Below are 17,941 nucleotides of genomic sequence, written 5' to 3' on the forward strand. Positions count from 1 at the left end.
GATGCAATCTGCAGAACACACGGCCCTCTATGATGTGCAGTATGGCCAGTGAGTGGGCATGCAGGGTCAGCATGCTGACCTCCCATATCCATTCATACAGCCACGGGGGGGGGTCTGCTAATGAGTAGCAAGGTTGAACAAACAAGGCTGATAACGGAGAGTTTGTTGGAGGTGGCTGTTGTTCAACTAGTGGCAGTAATGTGCTGGTAGAACAGTTACACGCCGCTCATAAAGCATTCCTTGTCAAAATGCCCCACATCTAACAACAGGTAGCTTTGTACCCATGTGAAAAACATGTTTAAAACAATGTTTTGAGCGGAGAGCCTTTTGGTGTTTTTGCTAGCGCAGTGTATTAAAGCAATTACAGCAACAATTGTGATTTGGTTTGGCTGAATTTTAACATATTTCTAACTCGCTCAAGCGTGAAGCAGTGTAGATGTTACAGCAAATGCAGGCCAGGAGTTTCTAAAACTGTGTAACAGTTGCAAAAGTAAAGAAGCTTTTTACATTTTTCTTTTCTTGTATTTAAAAAAAAAAAAAAAGTCTGCAAATGTTCTCATGTGCATCGTTAGAAAGTAACAACAGGAGTTATTTTAATGTGCCTCATAAACAGATTTTAACTTTATAGCTAAGACAACAAATAGCTGGGTCTCTGTTAATGTTTTCCAAAACACATTGACTTAGAATAAAGAATAATAACACATTATTAAATACATTTGCTATCAGATCTTAAAATGTTATACTTTTAGTGGGTAGTGAGGAGGATTATAAAATTCAGTACTTTGAGTCATTTTGTCAGGATATTAAGACAGTTAAACAAAACATAGAAACAATCCTGATTTAGTTTTTTATTTTTTGCCTATTTAGAAATAAGTACACAAATTTACATTTCTGAATGTTCAAAAAATACTCTAGAAACATATTAAACTGTTAAACTGGAACTGTTCTATTTCTCCTCCGGATTCTTAAAACGTTTACTCATTTAGCTAATGTCTTTAATAACGACCTCTTTTCAATAAAGTGTTGGATTTAATTAAAGCTGGACTTTTTGATTCTTCAAGCTTCCCGTTTTGTTCCCATCACAACCCTTTACTCCCCACACTTTGCCACAAAAATGCACCACTAAAATAACTTGGCTGCAGTTCAGTGAATAAAAAGGCAATTCCAGATTCTGCCTTTTTTGGACACGTTGCTTACCCCTGTCAGTCTGCTTTCAGGCTGGACATTTTTCCACTGAGATTTATGTCAGATCTCCAGAGACTCCTTGTTGGAAAGGAATTTGTTCTCACCAATTTTAGCAGTTAGATTTTACGCATTGATTTTTAGGTTTTTTTCAGGCAAATTCCTGAGTGCTGGCATGCCTGTAATATTCCCTGTGGGTCCTTTCTGCAGATAATTGGAATATTTCACCTCACGTCCACCACTTTTTCTCTTAACGTTTCTCAGCTTCTAACAGCCGACAGATGTTTCTGCACAGAAAGCCAACTAGAACATGTTTGTGTGATGACTTCTAAATCTTTTAGGTCTTTAAATAGATTTTGTAAGGAGCTTAGACCGGTCACATCTTATAAGTATCTCGATCTCTGAGTGACCGCTTCAGGGTCACGGTCCTTGAGGGCATTATCCACGACTGTACTGTTTGCTACTGATTTCGAAACCAAACATATACATACAAACATCTATGAGACATCAAAGAGATGGTATACATTTGCTAAATATTGTAAATTTGAAGATATATATTTTTTTAGGAGTGTTATTATAAATGATAAACCACATGCAATTTCTGTACTGTGTATAGGAAAAAAAATCTCAAAAGAATACACACAATGTTTCAAAAAATATTTCAATAATATGATAATTAGAATAGAGAAGTTAGGGCTCAAACATGTGTACTCACAATAAGATGCATCAATTCTTATGGTGTTTTTCATGTTGGAATGGTGTTGGCATCAAAGTGGTCTTAGTTGCCTTTTCTGTTTTAACATGACGCAGGATGTAAAACCATTAAACTGCTAAGATTAAAGATCAGTTGCATTGTTTTCTGGCATTTGTTTTGGCTATACCAAAGCAGTGTGCCGTGACTAATGGCATCCTGGCTATAGCTTTTTAAAGGCATGTTGGGTTTTTGTTTTGTTTTTTTCTTCCCAGCAGCTTAACTGAATAAGTCTTTTGGTTAATGTTATCGGAGTTATTTTTATTTTCTTCTCATTAAGGATTCTACTCACGTCTCCAGTGGTCCAACTTGTCTTATCGTTTTCCCCCTTAAACAGTGAGGTGGGGAAGTGAGCCCCGAGTGGGCTCTGTTCTGGCGCCTGGCAGGTGGATAGCTTGACTGGGGCGGTACACCTGTCAAACTGTAACACAGGTGTCCAAAGGTGCTTTTATTTGATTAAATAGGGTGAAAAAGAATAAACTGAACACAAGCACAAGTGCATTTTTGAAAATTTTCACTTGATCGCTGCAACTATCTATTAACTTTTAAGTCAAATCAAAAGATTTGCTATAGTCAACAAGGTTAAAAGTCTTATTCTTTATTCATTGTTTCTAATGCTGACATGGTTTAACTGGTCAGGCTTCCTATCATAGTGACTACAAGGTCTTATTTGATAAAAGCTTTCTAGTACACACACATCTGGGCAGGTCTCAGTGCTTTACTCAACAGATTAACCAGACTTGATGGGCTTGATGTTGGACATCACAGATTTCTTCAGCTTATAGCTCTGACTTGTGTATTTGCAGTCCCACAGCTATTACTGCCAGTAATTATATATGTGCTAGTCTCCGTAGTGGCCCACCAGCGCCTAAATTGCAGACGGCAGATAAACCACGGCAAAATAAGAAAATAAAATCACTCCAAATAAAACCGGCTCAACCAAATGCTTTGGCCTGCAAAATTAAGACCAGAACTGAAACGACTCAATGGGAAACAATGGACTCTTGTTTGTCATCCATTTATTGGAGTTGACACTTTCAGTGTTTTATATTTGGACTTGGTAGAGTACAGTAAATAATATTTGATGAATATTAATGGAAGTATTTATCCTGTCACATTGATATGCAAGACAAAATGCTTGCACTGCAAAAATAATCTACCGCCAACTTTACAAGGGGCTGCAAATCTTTGAATTTTAATGCTTAAACAAGTCAATCTGGACACTCGAGCAGAGCTTTAAAGCCTGGGGCTGTTTCTTCCAGTGACTTGCCATAACATTACACCGTGGTCACAGCTGCTGTGTCGCCGCTGAGCTGTCCCAAAGAAACATGATGCTTCCTATAATCTGACCATCATTTGAATGCAGACAGCTTGTGACGCCAGGCCCATGATTTACTCCCGTGTGTGTCTGTGTGGGTGCACGTGGGCGGGTATTACCCATGTTGTGGGGTCCTAAATCTGTTTGTACAGTCACGTTATGGGACTCGCCTTCCTTTTGGGGTCAAAGCAAGTTTAGAAAACATAAATCATTAAATCTGAAGTGAGGATCTGTTGTAAGGTTAGTGTAAGGAATGGGGAGGACGTCTCAAGGAAGCACATTTCACACGACTCTGTGTTTGAGTGTGTATGTGTGTGTGCGTGCAGTTTCTTTCTTAAAGATGGATTTATGAGGACAGATTGAATGAGGGTGAAACTTGTGGAAGGTTTTCACGGTATCCTGTTAACCCTGACATCATGCAGTTTCTTTTCCCCGAGTGTTGAACATGTCTGGAAACCATCAAGCAGTGACATAAAAGTCATAGTGTAGAAGAGCGTAGCATTTATCAAGGTAAGTTTAATCAAGTGTTTGGCCTAGAAGACGGTGCTTGAAGCATCTGAATTTTGGAAATGCTGCAAATGTAATTACAAACATGATTAATGTGTTGCTCATGTCACTTATTTTCTGAAGCAGACGTCTGTAACATTAATATTTCTCGTGTAATTATGAGCACAACCCCCAGTGTCTCATTTTTTTTTAAAGTGTCTTTGTGTCACTTGCACTTGGGCCATTGCAAAGAAAATATGCATATGTGGTTAGCTGCAAAATACAGTGTGAAATAAATAAACTCCAGTGGCAGATCATATTGCTTGTCCACTTTGAGGCAGCGAGGCCTCAGGAGGCAGAATTGTTGTCCACACACTGTAAAGTTGGTGCTTCAGTCAAGTGAGTGGGACTTACAAATGAACACACTTTGAATTGTTAACAAGACTTAAAATCTCCTAATGTTTTTTTGTTGTTGTTTCTTTGTTTTTCCCCCACAATAATCTGGATTAATGCTTTAAAATTTGAATGTGTTTGCTCATTTTGAACTAATGACTCTATGAACAGTGTCCAGGGCTCAAGATTATTTTAATTGATGCTTGGACACGTATTGAATCAACATGAAAGCATAGTCAAAAAAATTATATCAGAGAGGAAAATCTGCACCTTTCACACCTTTTTATGACTTTGAAAGGGATTTATGTTGCTGATACTGACATTTATGAGATTACAAACACCTGACAAAAAGAGGCCAGTGATAATGTTTGTGTTTGTCACGTAAAAACGTGACAGACTTTTACTGTAATATGTAATAAATAAAAAATATTACATAAACCTCAAATTAAACACAAGTCATTGCCATCTATTACATTACAACCCTGATATTTTTGGGCATTCTTCCGAAGTCCCTCTGTGAATACAAATGTTTATAAACTGTGCAGATTTGACCCAGCAGCCCATTTGCATATATGAAATACATTGTCCGAAAGAGTCTACATTATCTTTTCAGAAGTATTTCTCCAGAGAAATAAATGTAAATTGTTTTGCATGTAAAGGGTGTTTTTTTCTGTTTTCATACATTCGTACAACTGTATACACTATTATAATATTAATGTTTTGGTACTGTAAGAAGAGATCTCGTTCTTGACTTGTTCGTGTCACTGATGTCGCCTTCATATGACCTGATTTAAGCCTGTAAACCTAAGGTCACATAAATGATGATGCTACGCAGTTCATCCAGTGCTATGCACTTATCTCTAGAGCCCAATACTGACACAGTCCATACATTCATGCTAGAATATGGCTGCATACCTTTTCCAAAAAAAGCACAGATGATAGCCATAATTATCAGGACTTTACTTGTCAAAGCACAATCAGGCCCTGGAGTGTTGTTGTGTTGAATTAAATGTCTGGAGATACGTGTCATTCTTTGGTACTAAAGATGTACTGTCATCACCGCGTTCTCTTTGTGTCAAATGGAAAATAGCTGCAATGTGTGCTTGTGTGAAGTTCATTTGTAGAGTAACGTCACCGTACAGCTGAAATTTGTGAGCATATTACTCCCTTTTTTACTTAATATATAAACTGAAAGAAAAGTACTAAAATATGCAAGCTGAAATGGATATTGCATCAGATTCTAATGATTTAAAATCTTTGTTACAGTCTTGTGGAATCTACTTGGGGAAACAAAACTGTCACCTGTCTTATTAATAATGTTTTAGAGTAGATGAAAACTTCTGGACCCAGAGCATTTAAACATCTTCTGTATAAGAAATTTCAAAATGTCACATCACTGAGTGTCTCTCTGTTTGATAATGTCAGCAATGTGTCATGGTTATTTTCATACCAGACATGTATGAGCCCAAAGGCAGCCACGGTAGCTTGTTAGTCGTCGTATCATAAGCCCTAAGTCCCATGATGACACTATGTATATGTACTCGGCAAGCAATGCAACACTCTGCTCATTGCCTTTAGCTTTTGGTGTTTGCACCATATGTATAAATCATCTTGTGTGACTACCGTTCCAAGAAAAGGGCTTCACATAGTAAGAGACATGGAGCATGGGTATGGTTAAAAAAACATGGTAATCTGTGTCATTTGTTGGTGTCATTTAGGTTATTTTTATCTGATTTATGGCCTCTAAAGAGCTCACTAATGTCTGTACTTCAAATCACAGCTGAAAGACTTTATGGTAAACATCCTTTAGAACGTAATGAGCAAAATGTGTTGACATAGTTTCAGCATTTATTTTCTGTAAACAGCGTTCTAGAAACTGAATCAAATAGGGGGGTGGGCACAATTATAATTGGCTGAACAGATGAGAAGCGTCCTGCTGTGTTATTGCTCTATCGATTCACCGATTTCTCACAGTCATTGCTTAATGCCTGCGCAGCGTTTGCATTTACTGTGCCTCAAATTATGTACATTTCCAGATCCGCTCTATTCTAAATTTGCTAACTTTTACCCTTTTAAATACATGAGCTGTGCTGATCAGCAGTGATGCATTCCCTAAAATAATCTATATCTTTCTCCAGTCACATTGTCTATCATTTTTACGCTGCAAAGTTTTACTAAAATGTAATTTTTGTTTTCAAATGATCTATGTTATTCGGTGTGCAGTAAAGTGAAATATGTCTTGTTCCTGTTGTCTTGCACACAGCCCATTATGAGGAAGAATAAACAAGTTATCAGCGCAGTAAACACAGCCATGTCTTTATGTCTGTATTGTGTGGTCATTTAACCACTTTACCTTTTGTGGTCATGCACACTTGAGTGTTTCTAGTTCGAGACAAATTCTTGACTAACAGAACATCCATCAGTGTTTAATAGTTGTGACACCTTTTTTCTCTTCAGCTGTAATGGAAGCAGTCGCGGGTCAGTGTTTTATAGGAGACTTTATGTTTGTGAATTCCCCGGGCTTACCATCTTGGTATTTTGACCTGAAGACTGTACAGCTCATTTCTTGGCTCAGCCTCAAGAAAATGACAGTCGTGTGGTTCAATACATCTCTGGAAAGACTAAAGATATTTGCAGTTGCGAATTTAAATAGTGCACATTTTTAAGTAAAGTACTGTTTTTTGTTTGTTTGCAGGAAAGCGTGTCCCCCTGCAGTAGATCAGTAAAAAGTGCTCTTCACTATGAATACAGGTATGCACACAAGAACACACTTAAAAAAACATACAGGACTGAGGACTCATCTGTCGACTCTGTCAATATCCACTGGTTTTGGGTCAAAGTTATTGTACTGTGTTTTTGGCCACAACATTGATTCTGTAGTAACAGAATGAAAGATAAAAAGAATAAACCCTAAATATCGCCAAACTGTTCCTTTTAGAATATTTGTTTTGTTTTAGGTCCAAAGCTCTATCTGAAATTTGGCAGTCGTAATGAGCTGAAAACCAGTGATAATTAAGCCATCACTGAATGTTCTCAACCCTCCATCCAACATTATGTGTGCCTGCTGGTGGCAGCTTGACTCCTTTAGTCAGTGGTAACTACTGTATGTGAAAGGCAAAATAAAAAGCTTTTTTTTTTCGTTCTTTTAAATCTTTTCACTAAGACAACTAGAGCTCATTTGGTGATGACTAAAAACACTTTTGACTTGTATTCATGTCAAACCAGCAATATTCTTTTATATTTAAATGGAATCTCTGAAGTACTTTGGTTTGGATGCAGACAGCTTGTCTGACTACTTTGTTTTTATTTCTCCACTGTTGATATTTATCATTTTTATATTAGTTTATCTTTTAATAAAAATGTGTCATGGCGGGTTTAAGGTTACGAACCCACATGCAGAAACACTCGACAAAGAATGAAAATTAGAAAAGATTTATTAAACAAAAACAATGAAACACAAGTACTGCTGTGGATCCAGGGAGGTCTGCTTCGGGAGGTGCGGTAACTGTAAACACGGGAGAGGACGAGCGGTGAGTTTGTGGGGCGTAGGAAATTAGCAACTCGGAATGAACAAAATGGAAACAGTCTTACTTGGGTCGAGTGCTCAGAGATCCTGGAGGGGTTTGTTGAATGCGGGGGCTTAATGGGTTCCGCAGGAATCCTTCGACGAACTTGCGTGAATCGGGAAGCTTCGTAGGAGGGCGGACAGGTAAGCGCAGCAGTCCAGGAGTAGAGGCGGTCAGAGGAGATCGGCTGTTCTTCAGAGATGGTGAGTTTAATCGGAGTTGATTGGCGGTCGGACTCGGGCAACCAGTGGGTATCTTCCACGGCGTCACGAAGGAGTAAGCACAAGGAGTGCAGAGTCTCGGGTAACCTGTGAGTATTTCTCACGGCGTCACACGGAGTCACCTGAAGAGCAAAAACACAGGCTGATTACTCGGAGAGAAAAAACGAAGAGATCACAGGGGAAAAAACACTGGGAGACCTGAAGTACCAGATACTTGGTAACACTCTGGCGTCGAAGGGTAGATCTCGATCTCCTCTTAAACTCCTCTGATTGCGATTAAGCACCGGTGTGCGGAAACAAACCAGCAGCCGCCAGTCACGCCCCTCCGCAGGTGAACTCACGGCTTCCCCTGGTGGAGAAAAATGGGTAACCACCCCACAGACTTCCCAGGAACCCAACAAAATGTTGGGTTTTAGAAATCAAACTGCTACTTTAAAATCATCTAAGGTAACTCAAATTAAACAGAGAAAATTTCTAAATATATTTTCTGACATGAAACTTCAATTATAATCTAATAATATGGAATTATCTAATACTAAAACTTTTATATATTTGATGGTAATAATACTGATAGTACTGCCTTTTATGGGGGGCAAAAATCAAGTGGTGTGCTGCAGTAAAAAGTAGGTACTTCAGATGCATGTGCTTTGCCTCTAACTGTTTGCATTTTTTTTTTTCCTGGCTCAACACCTTTTGTGTGTTTGTTTCGTTGTTTATGTGCATGTGCATGTGTGCTTCTGGTTCGGCCTCAATGGTCACCTGCCTGGCCGGGATTCCTCAGATAGCGGAGGATGTGTTCGCAAAAGTGTGGCCTTGTCACTCACACTCTCTCCCATGAAGAGGGTCCAGAGCTCACCAAATCTAGCCACAGGTACTAACACTCACAAACACAAATTATTAACTGTTGGCATAAGAACAGGTTATCGGACACCAAAACAAAGCTGACCTTTAAGTGTTGGCTGAGACAATCTTTTGGGAAGAGCATAAGGTAAGACTTCAGGAAAGTGTTTTGTTTACGACCGGTTCTCATTTAATTTCTTTATATACTTTGAAAAAGGCTGTGGCTTCTTCAATATGCTAAGGCATTGTTTGGAATGTTTTTTGAAAATCACTTCATTGTTTATTCTTTTATTCCCTTTTGTGCAGTTTTCTTTCTTAGGCTTTTGTTTTTGCTGCTTTAATGAGCAATGAATCATACTTTACTAACCAGTCGTAGATACAACTTTCTCAGCAAACAAATGCTAAATGTGTTCATCTATTCTTATGTCAGTACACTGACACTTAGTTTTTAATAAACATGAAAACAAACAATAACAAGAACAAGAGTGACGGGGAAACAAGAAGTGAATAGTTTCAGGTAGAAGACATTCTGCTCTCGTTAATCTACGTATGAACCCTGTGATCAGACTGTAACGTCAGAGCGGCACATTAACATCGTAACAGGATCTTCATCGTGAGTTAAAACAGAACACAAGCCTTCAGGTTTGTTCCAACAGCAGCTCATAAACATTCAAACCACAAATGATGCTCTGCAGATGTAGTATGGTAGATACTACTGTTTTTTTTTTTTTTATCAGAAGGAACATGGAACAGTGACATTAAACAACTAATTAAACTAAGTATAGATGATTCTGAGAAGAATTCTTACAATTTGGCAGGACCAAAAAGAAATACTTAATATTATTGCATAGACTACAACTCATCAATTAAATTTATTTTTTGTTCATTTAAAAAAAAATAGAAGAAGAAATAGAAATGCACTGATTAAATATTTGGCCAATACTGTAACTCTCTATTAATAACTTTAAATATGTCATTTTAAAATGAGAGAAGTTCTGCTGCCTTCATACTTGTTTTACTAAATAATAAGTGTTTTGTTGTAAACATAAATCAATATTTCTAGTAAAAAATTGTTGCAATTAAAGTTGAAACCTACAGATTACATGAAAAAAAATCACATAAAAGAAATCTGAAAAGCTAAAAGGAAAGCTACATTTTCAGTAAAAATATTAATGTCAGAAACTTTATTTGACATTATTTGCTTGTGTGAATATTAACCTTGAAACCACCTTGTTTGAGGATTTGTTTGGGTTTTTTTGGACTTTGTGCTTCCACAGTCTCTTTTTTTCACCACAAAGTGTCTTTTTTTCACTTCTGATTGTGTGAAAGATTTTTGTTTTTATAGTATGGACAAAAAAGATTTGAAATTTGTCATAGGGGTGAATGTAACTACACATTTAGACATTACCTGCTTGTTTTCTTTTCAACAGGGACTGAGTCTCACTCATCAGACCTAGGTAAGTCCCTGGTCTCTGTGGGAGAGAATTTTAACACTAACAAGTGAAAGTATGAAATAAAAAAAAAAATTAAACAAACAGAGCAAAATTTGATGGCGGTATTACTAAATTTCTCTCCAGATTCCTGGCGGTCTCGCAGTGCAAACAATGGTCTTAAAAATGGAGATGCCAACAGCTCTTCCCTTGCCGCCAAAGGCTTTCGAAGTGTCAGACCCAACCTGCAGGACAAAAAGTCACCCACACAGGTAAAATATCTCACACCCTACACTGACAAAGGTTGACATTTATCAAATTTTCTGATTTATTGATATATTTTACATTTTATATATATTACATATTCACTGATTTGCCAAGATTTTAATTAAGAAAGTCATCATGCTATGTGTTTTGGTCTTACTGATTGGTAAATTTTATTATGGGGCAAAAGGTTCCTTCTAATGGCTATGATATTATTAGATAAAAGACACAAAACTACTCTGATCTTTTAGGCACATACTTAGAACAGCATAATGTCAAGCTTTGCGCTGATGATTTCTCTCGTTCTTGTTGTTGTTTGAACTTACATTGGCTGCTGCTTCTGATTGGCTAACAAGGATGTCAGTCCCTTACCACTGCCACCCCCCAGGAGAGAGAGCTTTCACTTTTTGCCCACTGGCACCAAACCACCAGACTACAGCTCCATCATTAATCTGACTAATGACCTGAGTCCTGGAACGTTAACGTTCACAAAGAAAGACAAAGCAGTCTTGAAAGAGTCCTACTCCGTTAGCAGCATGTCTTCTTACTCCTACTCAAAGACGAGTGCGAACTCAGTCCAACAGATTGATCAGTCCACTGTTCCAAATGATATGAGCAACTTCAGTGCATCTGCCACTGCTAATACCCAGGAACGTAAAGTTTCTTCCCTTAAACTAACCCCTGTCACTATCCCTGACCCCCCTGCTCATCTTAACTCCCAAGCTGATGCTCACTCCAAGACCCAGACCACACGCTTCCCTCCACAAACTTCCCCGCCTCCACCAAAAGGTCCAGTTCCTTCTCAACCCCCATCACAGACCGCTTCACTTTCTGTTCACTTGGGCGAAGAGAATCTGAAAAAGCCAGCATCATTGGGGTCAAATCCAAGAGTGGAAGTCAAGATCCCAGATCAGACCCCAACTTCAGCTCCGTCCCAGATGGAGATGTCAAAGCCTCCTCCTGCAGTTCCACCAAGACCTTCGCCTGCAGAACTGTTGGTACATAACTGATTGTGTATTGTAACAAGAGCGCAACACGCAGCAGTCCTTTAGTACAAGTCACTGCAGCACAACACGAGCTTGTATCTTGGAAACATCAACGAGGACTAACAGGTTTACACGCGAGTTGCAACACATCATTTGGCATGAAAATGTGCACGAGGAACTGTAAATGTGCTAGGCTAAATTTAGAGCAAAGCTGATAAGTGCTTTTTGTCTCCTGACAGTCTGACATTGGCATTCATTTAGAAATAAGCATCTGTTTTTTTTTATGCATGTTGGTTGCTACAAGGGTCTGCTGCCCTTTAGTTTGCCAGAATTGATGCTTCCATCTGACCAACAAAACTGTGATTTTTATATTTGTGTGAACATGTACCATATGTGTGATAATAACAAAATGTTTTACATACTGTATCTCACAGTTACTGAAAAAAATCATTTTGCTGATTAGTACTGAGACTGGACTAACGGAGCCCCATTGATTTCCAGCATTGTTTGTTTCTGATGCTGCAGCCATATGTCACAGTTTGATTTCACCATCTGTCAAGCTTCCATGTTGTTTTCACACATCCCTTTTGACAGTGTGGCTAATATTTGATATAACTAAGCCTTCGCCTCCTCTCCTCCTTCTTCCTATCAATTCTTTCTTACTCCAACACCAGGGGCCTCCTTCCCCTGACCCCTCAGCACGGCACTCCCCCTATTGCTGCCAGAGCTCTGAATCACTCGACTACCTGTCAAGCCTAATGCCCAAGGCTCTGTCGCCCACCCCATATGTTCCTAGTGGAGCCGTTATCAAAGCAGGCGCAATCAGCAGTCCAAGCCTTGCCACGGTCAGCAGCATGAGCGTCGGTGGCTGTGTGTCACCCGCAGCTTCCCCTGTGACGGTGTCAGCGCTCAGCCACTACTCGTCGTCTACAGCAGGTCTGCTGGATGAGCTGCAGATCTGTAGCCTGGACTCACCCAGTGCCTCACCCACGCCATCGCCCACTCTCAGCCATGCCTCTGCCTACACATCCACAGCTGGGCCTGATGATGCGCTAACAACCTCTGTGGGCTCCACTGCTGCAGCAGCCACTGTCACTAATGTAATTATCCGAACAAGCCACCTCTTTAACACACATCATTATAGTAAAAAAATGGTTCCCACTCCCCCTACTCATTTTAATGGCTAAACCAACCCCCCCCCCCCCCTTTTTATTTTACTATAACTAACCATAAACTGAGATGCAAAAACTGAGCACTTTGTTTCTGTATTGTTTATGTGTATGTATTCAATAGAGCTTAATGTCAGTGTCAGCTTCTTTATGTGTCTGTCTCTTTTGCCTTTTATTTCTGTTTCTTTCTCTAATTAGACAGTAACTTAAAAGAAAAGGAATCTCATATTTTTAGAACTGGGCTCTATTTTTATTGTTTTTAATCTAAATCCTTAAGAGATAGAAGATAATATGTATACATATACCCTATGTGGGACATTTTTTAACATCAGATGTGACATTGATGTCACATAACAGTTTAAGCATGCCAAACCTACCTCATGGGTCCAAAAAAGGATAAAAATGCCAATAAAGTGTGTTTATTATAACTAAAAAATGTAAAAAGTGACTTAAATTATTAGATGTGTAAATATGCAATGTTGAAGTGAATGAGAGGGTGAATACAAATATTTTTTTCTTTAAAAACCACAGTGAGGAGGAAGGAAGTCCAGCAGAAAAGAGACTGAGCTGTTCAAGATCTTGAGATTTAGGAGTCCTGCAGAGCACTGGTCTCAGGGCTCCGGGTCTATTTAGATCCGGCTTTCTGCTCAGCTCCTATGACATCTTAAAAAGACATAATCACCGTCGCAGCAGACAGAGCTGGCAGGGCTGTGACAGCAGGTTTACACAGAAATTAACTGCCTGGCACAGCCATTTTGCTAACTATAGTAAGCATCTCCACCCAACAATCACCAACATGACCCGCTTTGAAGGCCTTTTTGTTTACATTTTGTGACACATGATACAGCTGTGGTGCCGATGCATGTTAGACAATTCTTTCCAAATTTAGGACAAATTGCCAAAGATTTTTGGGTTTGTTTGAATTCAAAAAAGAAAAATGTTAATAAATATCAGAACTTTTTAATAGGGCCAGTTAGCTTTTATTAAAGTTATTCATGTACAGCAATTTTTCTACTGCAGGATAAGAAGCCCTGTTAGAACCTATTAGCTGCAGTTTTTAAAATCTTGTTTTTATCTGCAACATTTAAACACTTGTCAAGGTACAAACCCACTCAGCAATGATAAGATAAGATTCTAACTAATAACTTAATATCTGTTATTTATGGCATGAAACAGCATGTGTACACTGGGTTTCCTGTTACAGAAGACTGTCATCTAAACTGGATTGTCATTTCCAATAATACTGCATTACTCTGACATTTACAAATCAATTAGGTTTGAATCCATTGTCCCAGGTCACAGTTGCGTTGTAAGTCACTGTTTACTTCAAGTCTTGTTACCTACAACATCCATCAGTGTAATGAAGTGAGAAATCTCCTGAGTGCTGTGGTTGCACACTCAGATTCCTTCTTACAAAGATGCTGATTGTATTGGTCCTCTAACCAAGAAATTATTTTCTCACAAGAGCAACATCATACTATTAAAACCCATCTCATAGATGTTTATTACCACAGCCAGTTTTAAGTATTGATTCCCTTGTGGGGGAGTTTCTACGCAAAATTCAAGCACTAATGCGGTCAGTCAATGAATTGTTGGTTTTGTTCGGACCATTTTTGATTTTTCACAGTAGTTATCAGTCTTACATAATCTCACCATGACCTTTTGGTGTTAACCTTCAGGCTTTTAAATGTATTTGTAAATAATTTCTTTCTGTGTCAAATTGAGTGGGAGAGAAAAATTCACAGCCCCTCCCACTCTGGATGTACCAGTGTCTGCTGTCGTGTGCTTGTCAACTAATTCTTAATAATTTGTCTGTGAATGTGAATGAACTGTCTTTGCTTACTGTCGGCGTTTTTAATCTTTTCTATCAGTTTCGACATAAAGTTAAATTAGTGCCCCATTGCTTTACTAATGATTTCTTTACTATACAGACACTTCTAATTTAGCACTTCCTAAAAATCTTTTCAGAATTAATTTGTTATATGGGTACATGTTTTGTTATTGCTGTAAGACCTGGTTTATTTACATAGTGAAATGTTTTTAATAGTTTGATTGTTTAGCCCTCTGTGATTGTTAATTTCTTTTTTTACATTCACAATTTTTGATGAAAATTTTAGACCTGTAAGATAGTTTATTTATTTATTAATTAATTGATTGAAACTTGTAGTGTCTTATTGCTCTTGTTTTTGGCTTGTGGGTTACTCCTAGGGCCAGGTTCTCTCTCACGCCATGAATGGAAGTTCACATCCTCAGAGGCCCATGTCTCCTCCGTCGTATCCATCACCTCCTGCCTCTCTCCACACTGGGCTACAGAGACAGAGCAGGAGCTCAGGTGAGCCACTCTGCTGCTGAGCTTACCTGGATTATTACCAGTCATACTGTGTTGATGACGGACCAGTAATTGCACATCATAGTCAATATAATTCACATACATTTGTACACAAACCACTAGTCTAGTCTTAACACAGCTATAGGCAGAGTTCTACCTTGACCTACCATTTTAACTAAACAAATGAAGCTTTTATAAATTGTCAAACTGGATTTGAAAGTGTGGGTGCTGGCCTTTTGATTGGCCACCTTTCTGGTAATGATTACTGGTTTGTTTTATTTATTTAACTTTCCGTGGTCAAAAATAGTTTTGGCATTTGTCATGCTGTTTTTTGTTTTTCTTTTTTTTTGTGGTGTCAGACAATGGCTCCTCTTTTTTTATTAGGAAGGTTTGGTTTTGACTTTTCTTTTGACTCCCTGTATATAAACTTAAAATATGTGGAAAATGTTGCCAGATAAGGTAATGAAATCAATTTTATAAAAATAATTAACTTGTGAGTTGATGGGTTTTTTTTTTTGTAAAATTAAAAAAAACATTGTTAGAAGACTGAACCACATTCTTCTGTCAAACACACCCGAAACAAAAATAAATCAAAACTAGATATTTAAATAAAAATGAACTGACCTTTTTGTTTGTTTGTTTTTAGAGGGCTGTGAGTCGTTCACCAGAGAGTCTGTGGTTTCAGGCCACACCAGCGTCAGGAGCACCGTGCCCATCGCTCGGTTCTCAGAGGAGGAAAAGAAAGTGTCTGTCGTCAAAGCCCCGCATTATGAAGGCATCGGCCCTGTGGACGAATCAGGCATTCCTATTGCCATTCGCACGGTGAGGTTAAATGTAAACGAAACTCAACACGTCTTTTCAACAGAGCGTTGTGTTTGACATGACACATGAGTGTCTTTTGATCCGTTTTAGACCGTCTTAATATGTGATCATGTTTACGAGAGGGGGGATTACTTTCAGCTGTCAGCAGCTTTTGACCCCATATTAAAAGCTCATTCTCTCTCTGACAGTCACTATTTCAGTATCTCTCTTTTTCCCACCGCTCCGTGTTGGGGATAAAGGCGAGCTCGTTTGCTCTTTGCTTGTTAAAGATTATGTGACCGTGTCTTGACTCCACTTCTAATGTAAGAACACTTCACTAGGCTGTCCGCTTTCTGAGAAAAATGTTTTAAAGGTAGATGTGCTTTTTAAAAAGGGTTGAATCTGGAAAAAAGAAGCAAAGAAAGATGAGCAATTAAAGCAAAGACGAGCATTGAAATTTAAAAAGAGGGTGGGGTTGGGGGGGCAGATGCTCCTTGTTGTGAGCAGACAGACATTTTTGTGGCCACTCAGTTTGGTAACCGTGGAGAATGAAGCAGTAATTGGCCCGTCTCTGGTCTGTGCCAGTGCTCCACACACATTCACACAATCTCTCTCTCGCTGCTTGTTCTGACCAGATTCCAGAGGCCAGTGCTCAGTGCTGCCGAATAAAGACAGGATTAAGTATCTCTGCCATTTGATAGCTCTTTCTTTAAAGTGGTCGTTAGATCTATACTGTTTACACAAAAACGAGCATTTCTCCTGGAGTTTTCTGGCACACAAGAACGTGACTCCATGCTTCGGTTTTGTAGCAACACCGCTGCTAAGTTTTCAGTTCATGGTGCAAAACCAAACCTGCTGATACTGATTTGTGAAAGCGTCAGAGAACATACAGGCACTCCTTTTAAATCTGCTTGATATTGTAAATGACAATTAATGCCATTGTTTCTTTTAGCCACTTGATTACAAAAAAAAACTTGAGTTATGTTTCTGGAAATAAATATTTTTTTGAGCAGAATTTATTTTCTTGACCTGCTAGTTGGCACTTGTCACTTTGTTTTTAAGATTGAGGTCAGCAGAAATCTGTTAACTTACAGCTGGAGTTTCTTTGTCTTACACATCTGTAAGTGTTTGACTCTTTCTGTGAATAAAATACAAGATATTTAAGTCATGAAGACGCATTATAAAGCACAAATGATTTGTGTTCATGAGAAAAAAAATCTTTAGTTTTTAATTTTAATGAGCAGAGATATATTTTAAAGGTATACTTAATGCACAGGGAAAGACTCAAAATTCAAATCACAGCATTCAAGTGTGGGTTTTAAACACTGTGATTAAGGAACTTTGAGGTTGATTCCCCAAATCATTACATTTATTTCCCAGAACAAGTACAGCTTGTCTCCCAAGTTAGATAAACAAATCTTTAGAAATCATTTTTCCATGTCTAAACATGGTTAGATTTTCTGAGTAAAACATGAAATTCTAGAAAAGGTTGAGTGTTTACACTCAGCTCACTAATGTTCTGTGAAATGGTGGGAGATTTTACACTTTCAGACTTAAACTTTGCAGTTTATTTTTGCGTTTTACGATACATAAATCTTTGTTTATTTCTCTTTCCACAGACGGTGGACAGGCCCAAAGATTGGTACAAAACGATGTTCAAACAGATTCACAAAGTCCACAAAGCAGGTACAGCAGCACCAGACCTCTCAGCAGAACTGAAATGTCCCCTTAATGCTCTGTGATTGGCTGATCGGGCCGTTTGAGTGGAGCCGGTCATGTGTGCATGCAGTTTGTAAATATGTGCGCGCCTCTGAGCATCTGTGCGTGTCGGTTCTCGTTATACCAAAAGACCCACACAACCTCAGAGCCAGGACTCATTAGATGTGAGCGAGAGAGTCTTGAGCGGAGATGTAATAGAGAGAAACCTCTAATGGACACAGAGCTGTCCAGGGAAATCAGCACTAATTTTGTGGGCTCGACAGAATCGCGCAGTCAGCACAAGGCTTGATTGTTCTGAACAGCTCAGGCTTCCTTTATGACAGTAAATACAAACCACGCACACATATACAGGTGCTGGTCATAAAATTAGAATATCATGAAAAAGTAGATTGATTTCAGTAATTCCATTTAAAAAGTGAAACTTGTATATTATATTCATACATTACATACAAACTCATATATTTCAAATGTTTATTTCGTTTAATT

The 17,941-nt window shown here is 38.5% G+C and overlaps 1 protein-coding gene and 1 long non-coding RNA gene across 17 annotated transcripts in view; one reads left to right on the forward strand and one right to left on the reverse strand.

The window, feature by feature from the left end:
* Positions 1-17,941, forward strand: part of sorbs2a (sorbin and SH3 domain containing 2a) — a 61,884-nt gene that overhangs the window by 21,717 nt on the left and 22,226 nt on the right. For 12 of the 16 annotated variants that reach the window (XM_025004048.2, XM_025004061.2, XM_025004045.2 and 9 more), the window contains 8 exons: positions 6,826-6,881; positions 8,699-8,788; positions 10,188-10,214; positions 10,335-10,459; positions 10,808-11,449; positions 14,815-14,938; positions 15,582-15,757; positions 17,356-17,422. In XM_025004048.2, coding sequence (XP_024859816.1) covers positions 6,872-6,881; positions 8,699-8,788; positions 10,188-10,214; positions 10,335-10,459; positions 10,808-11,449; positions 14,815-14,938; positions 15,582-15,757; positions 17,356-17,422 — 1,261 coding nt within the window. In that variant the 5' untranslated portion in view covers positions 6,826-6,871. The other 4 variants (XM_025004071.2, XM_025004064.2, XM_025004072.2 and 1 more) reach the window with 4 other exon arrangements.
* On the reverse strand, positions 7,547-8,440 carry LOC119616887. The gene is made up of 3 exons (XR_005232945.1): positions 8,125-8,440; positions 7,722-8,039; positions 7,547-7,635 (listed from the first exon to the last, which is right to left on the reverse strand). It is a non-coding gene; the product is annotated as an uncharacterized LOC119616887 (long non-coding RNA).

The sequence above is a fragment of the Kryptolebias marmoratus genome, linkage group LG3, assembly GCF_001649575.2.
Source record: "Kryptolebias marmoratus isolate JLee-2015 linkage group LG3, ASM164957v2, whole genome shotgun sequence".
In the NCBI taxonomy this organism is placed as follows: domain Eukaryota; kingdom Metazoa; phylum Chordata; class Actinopteri; order Cyprinodontiformes; family Rivulidae; genus Kryptolebias; species Kryptolebias marmoratus.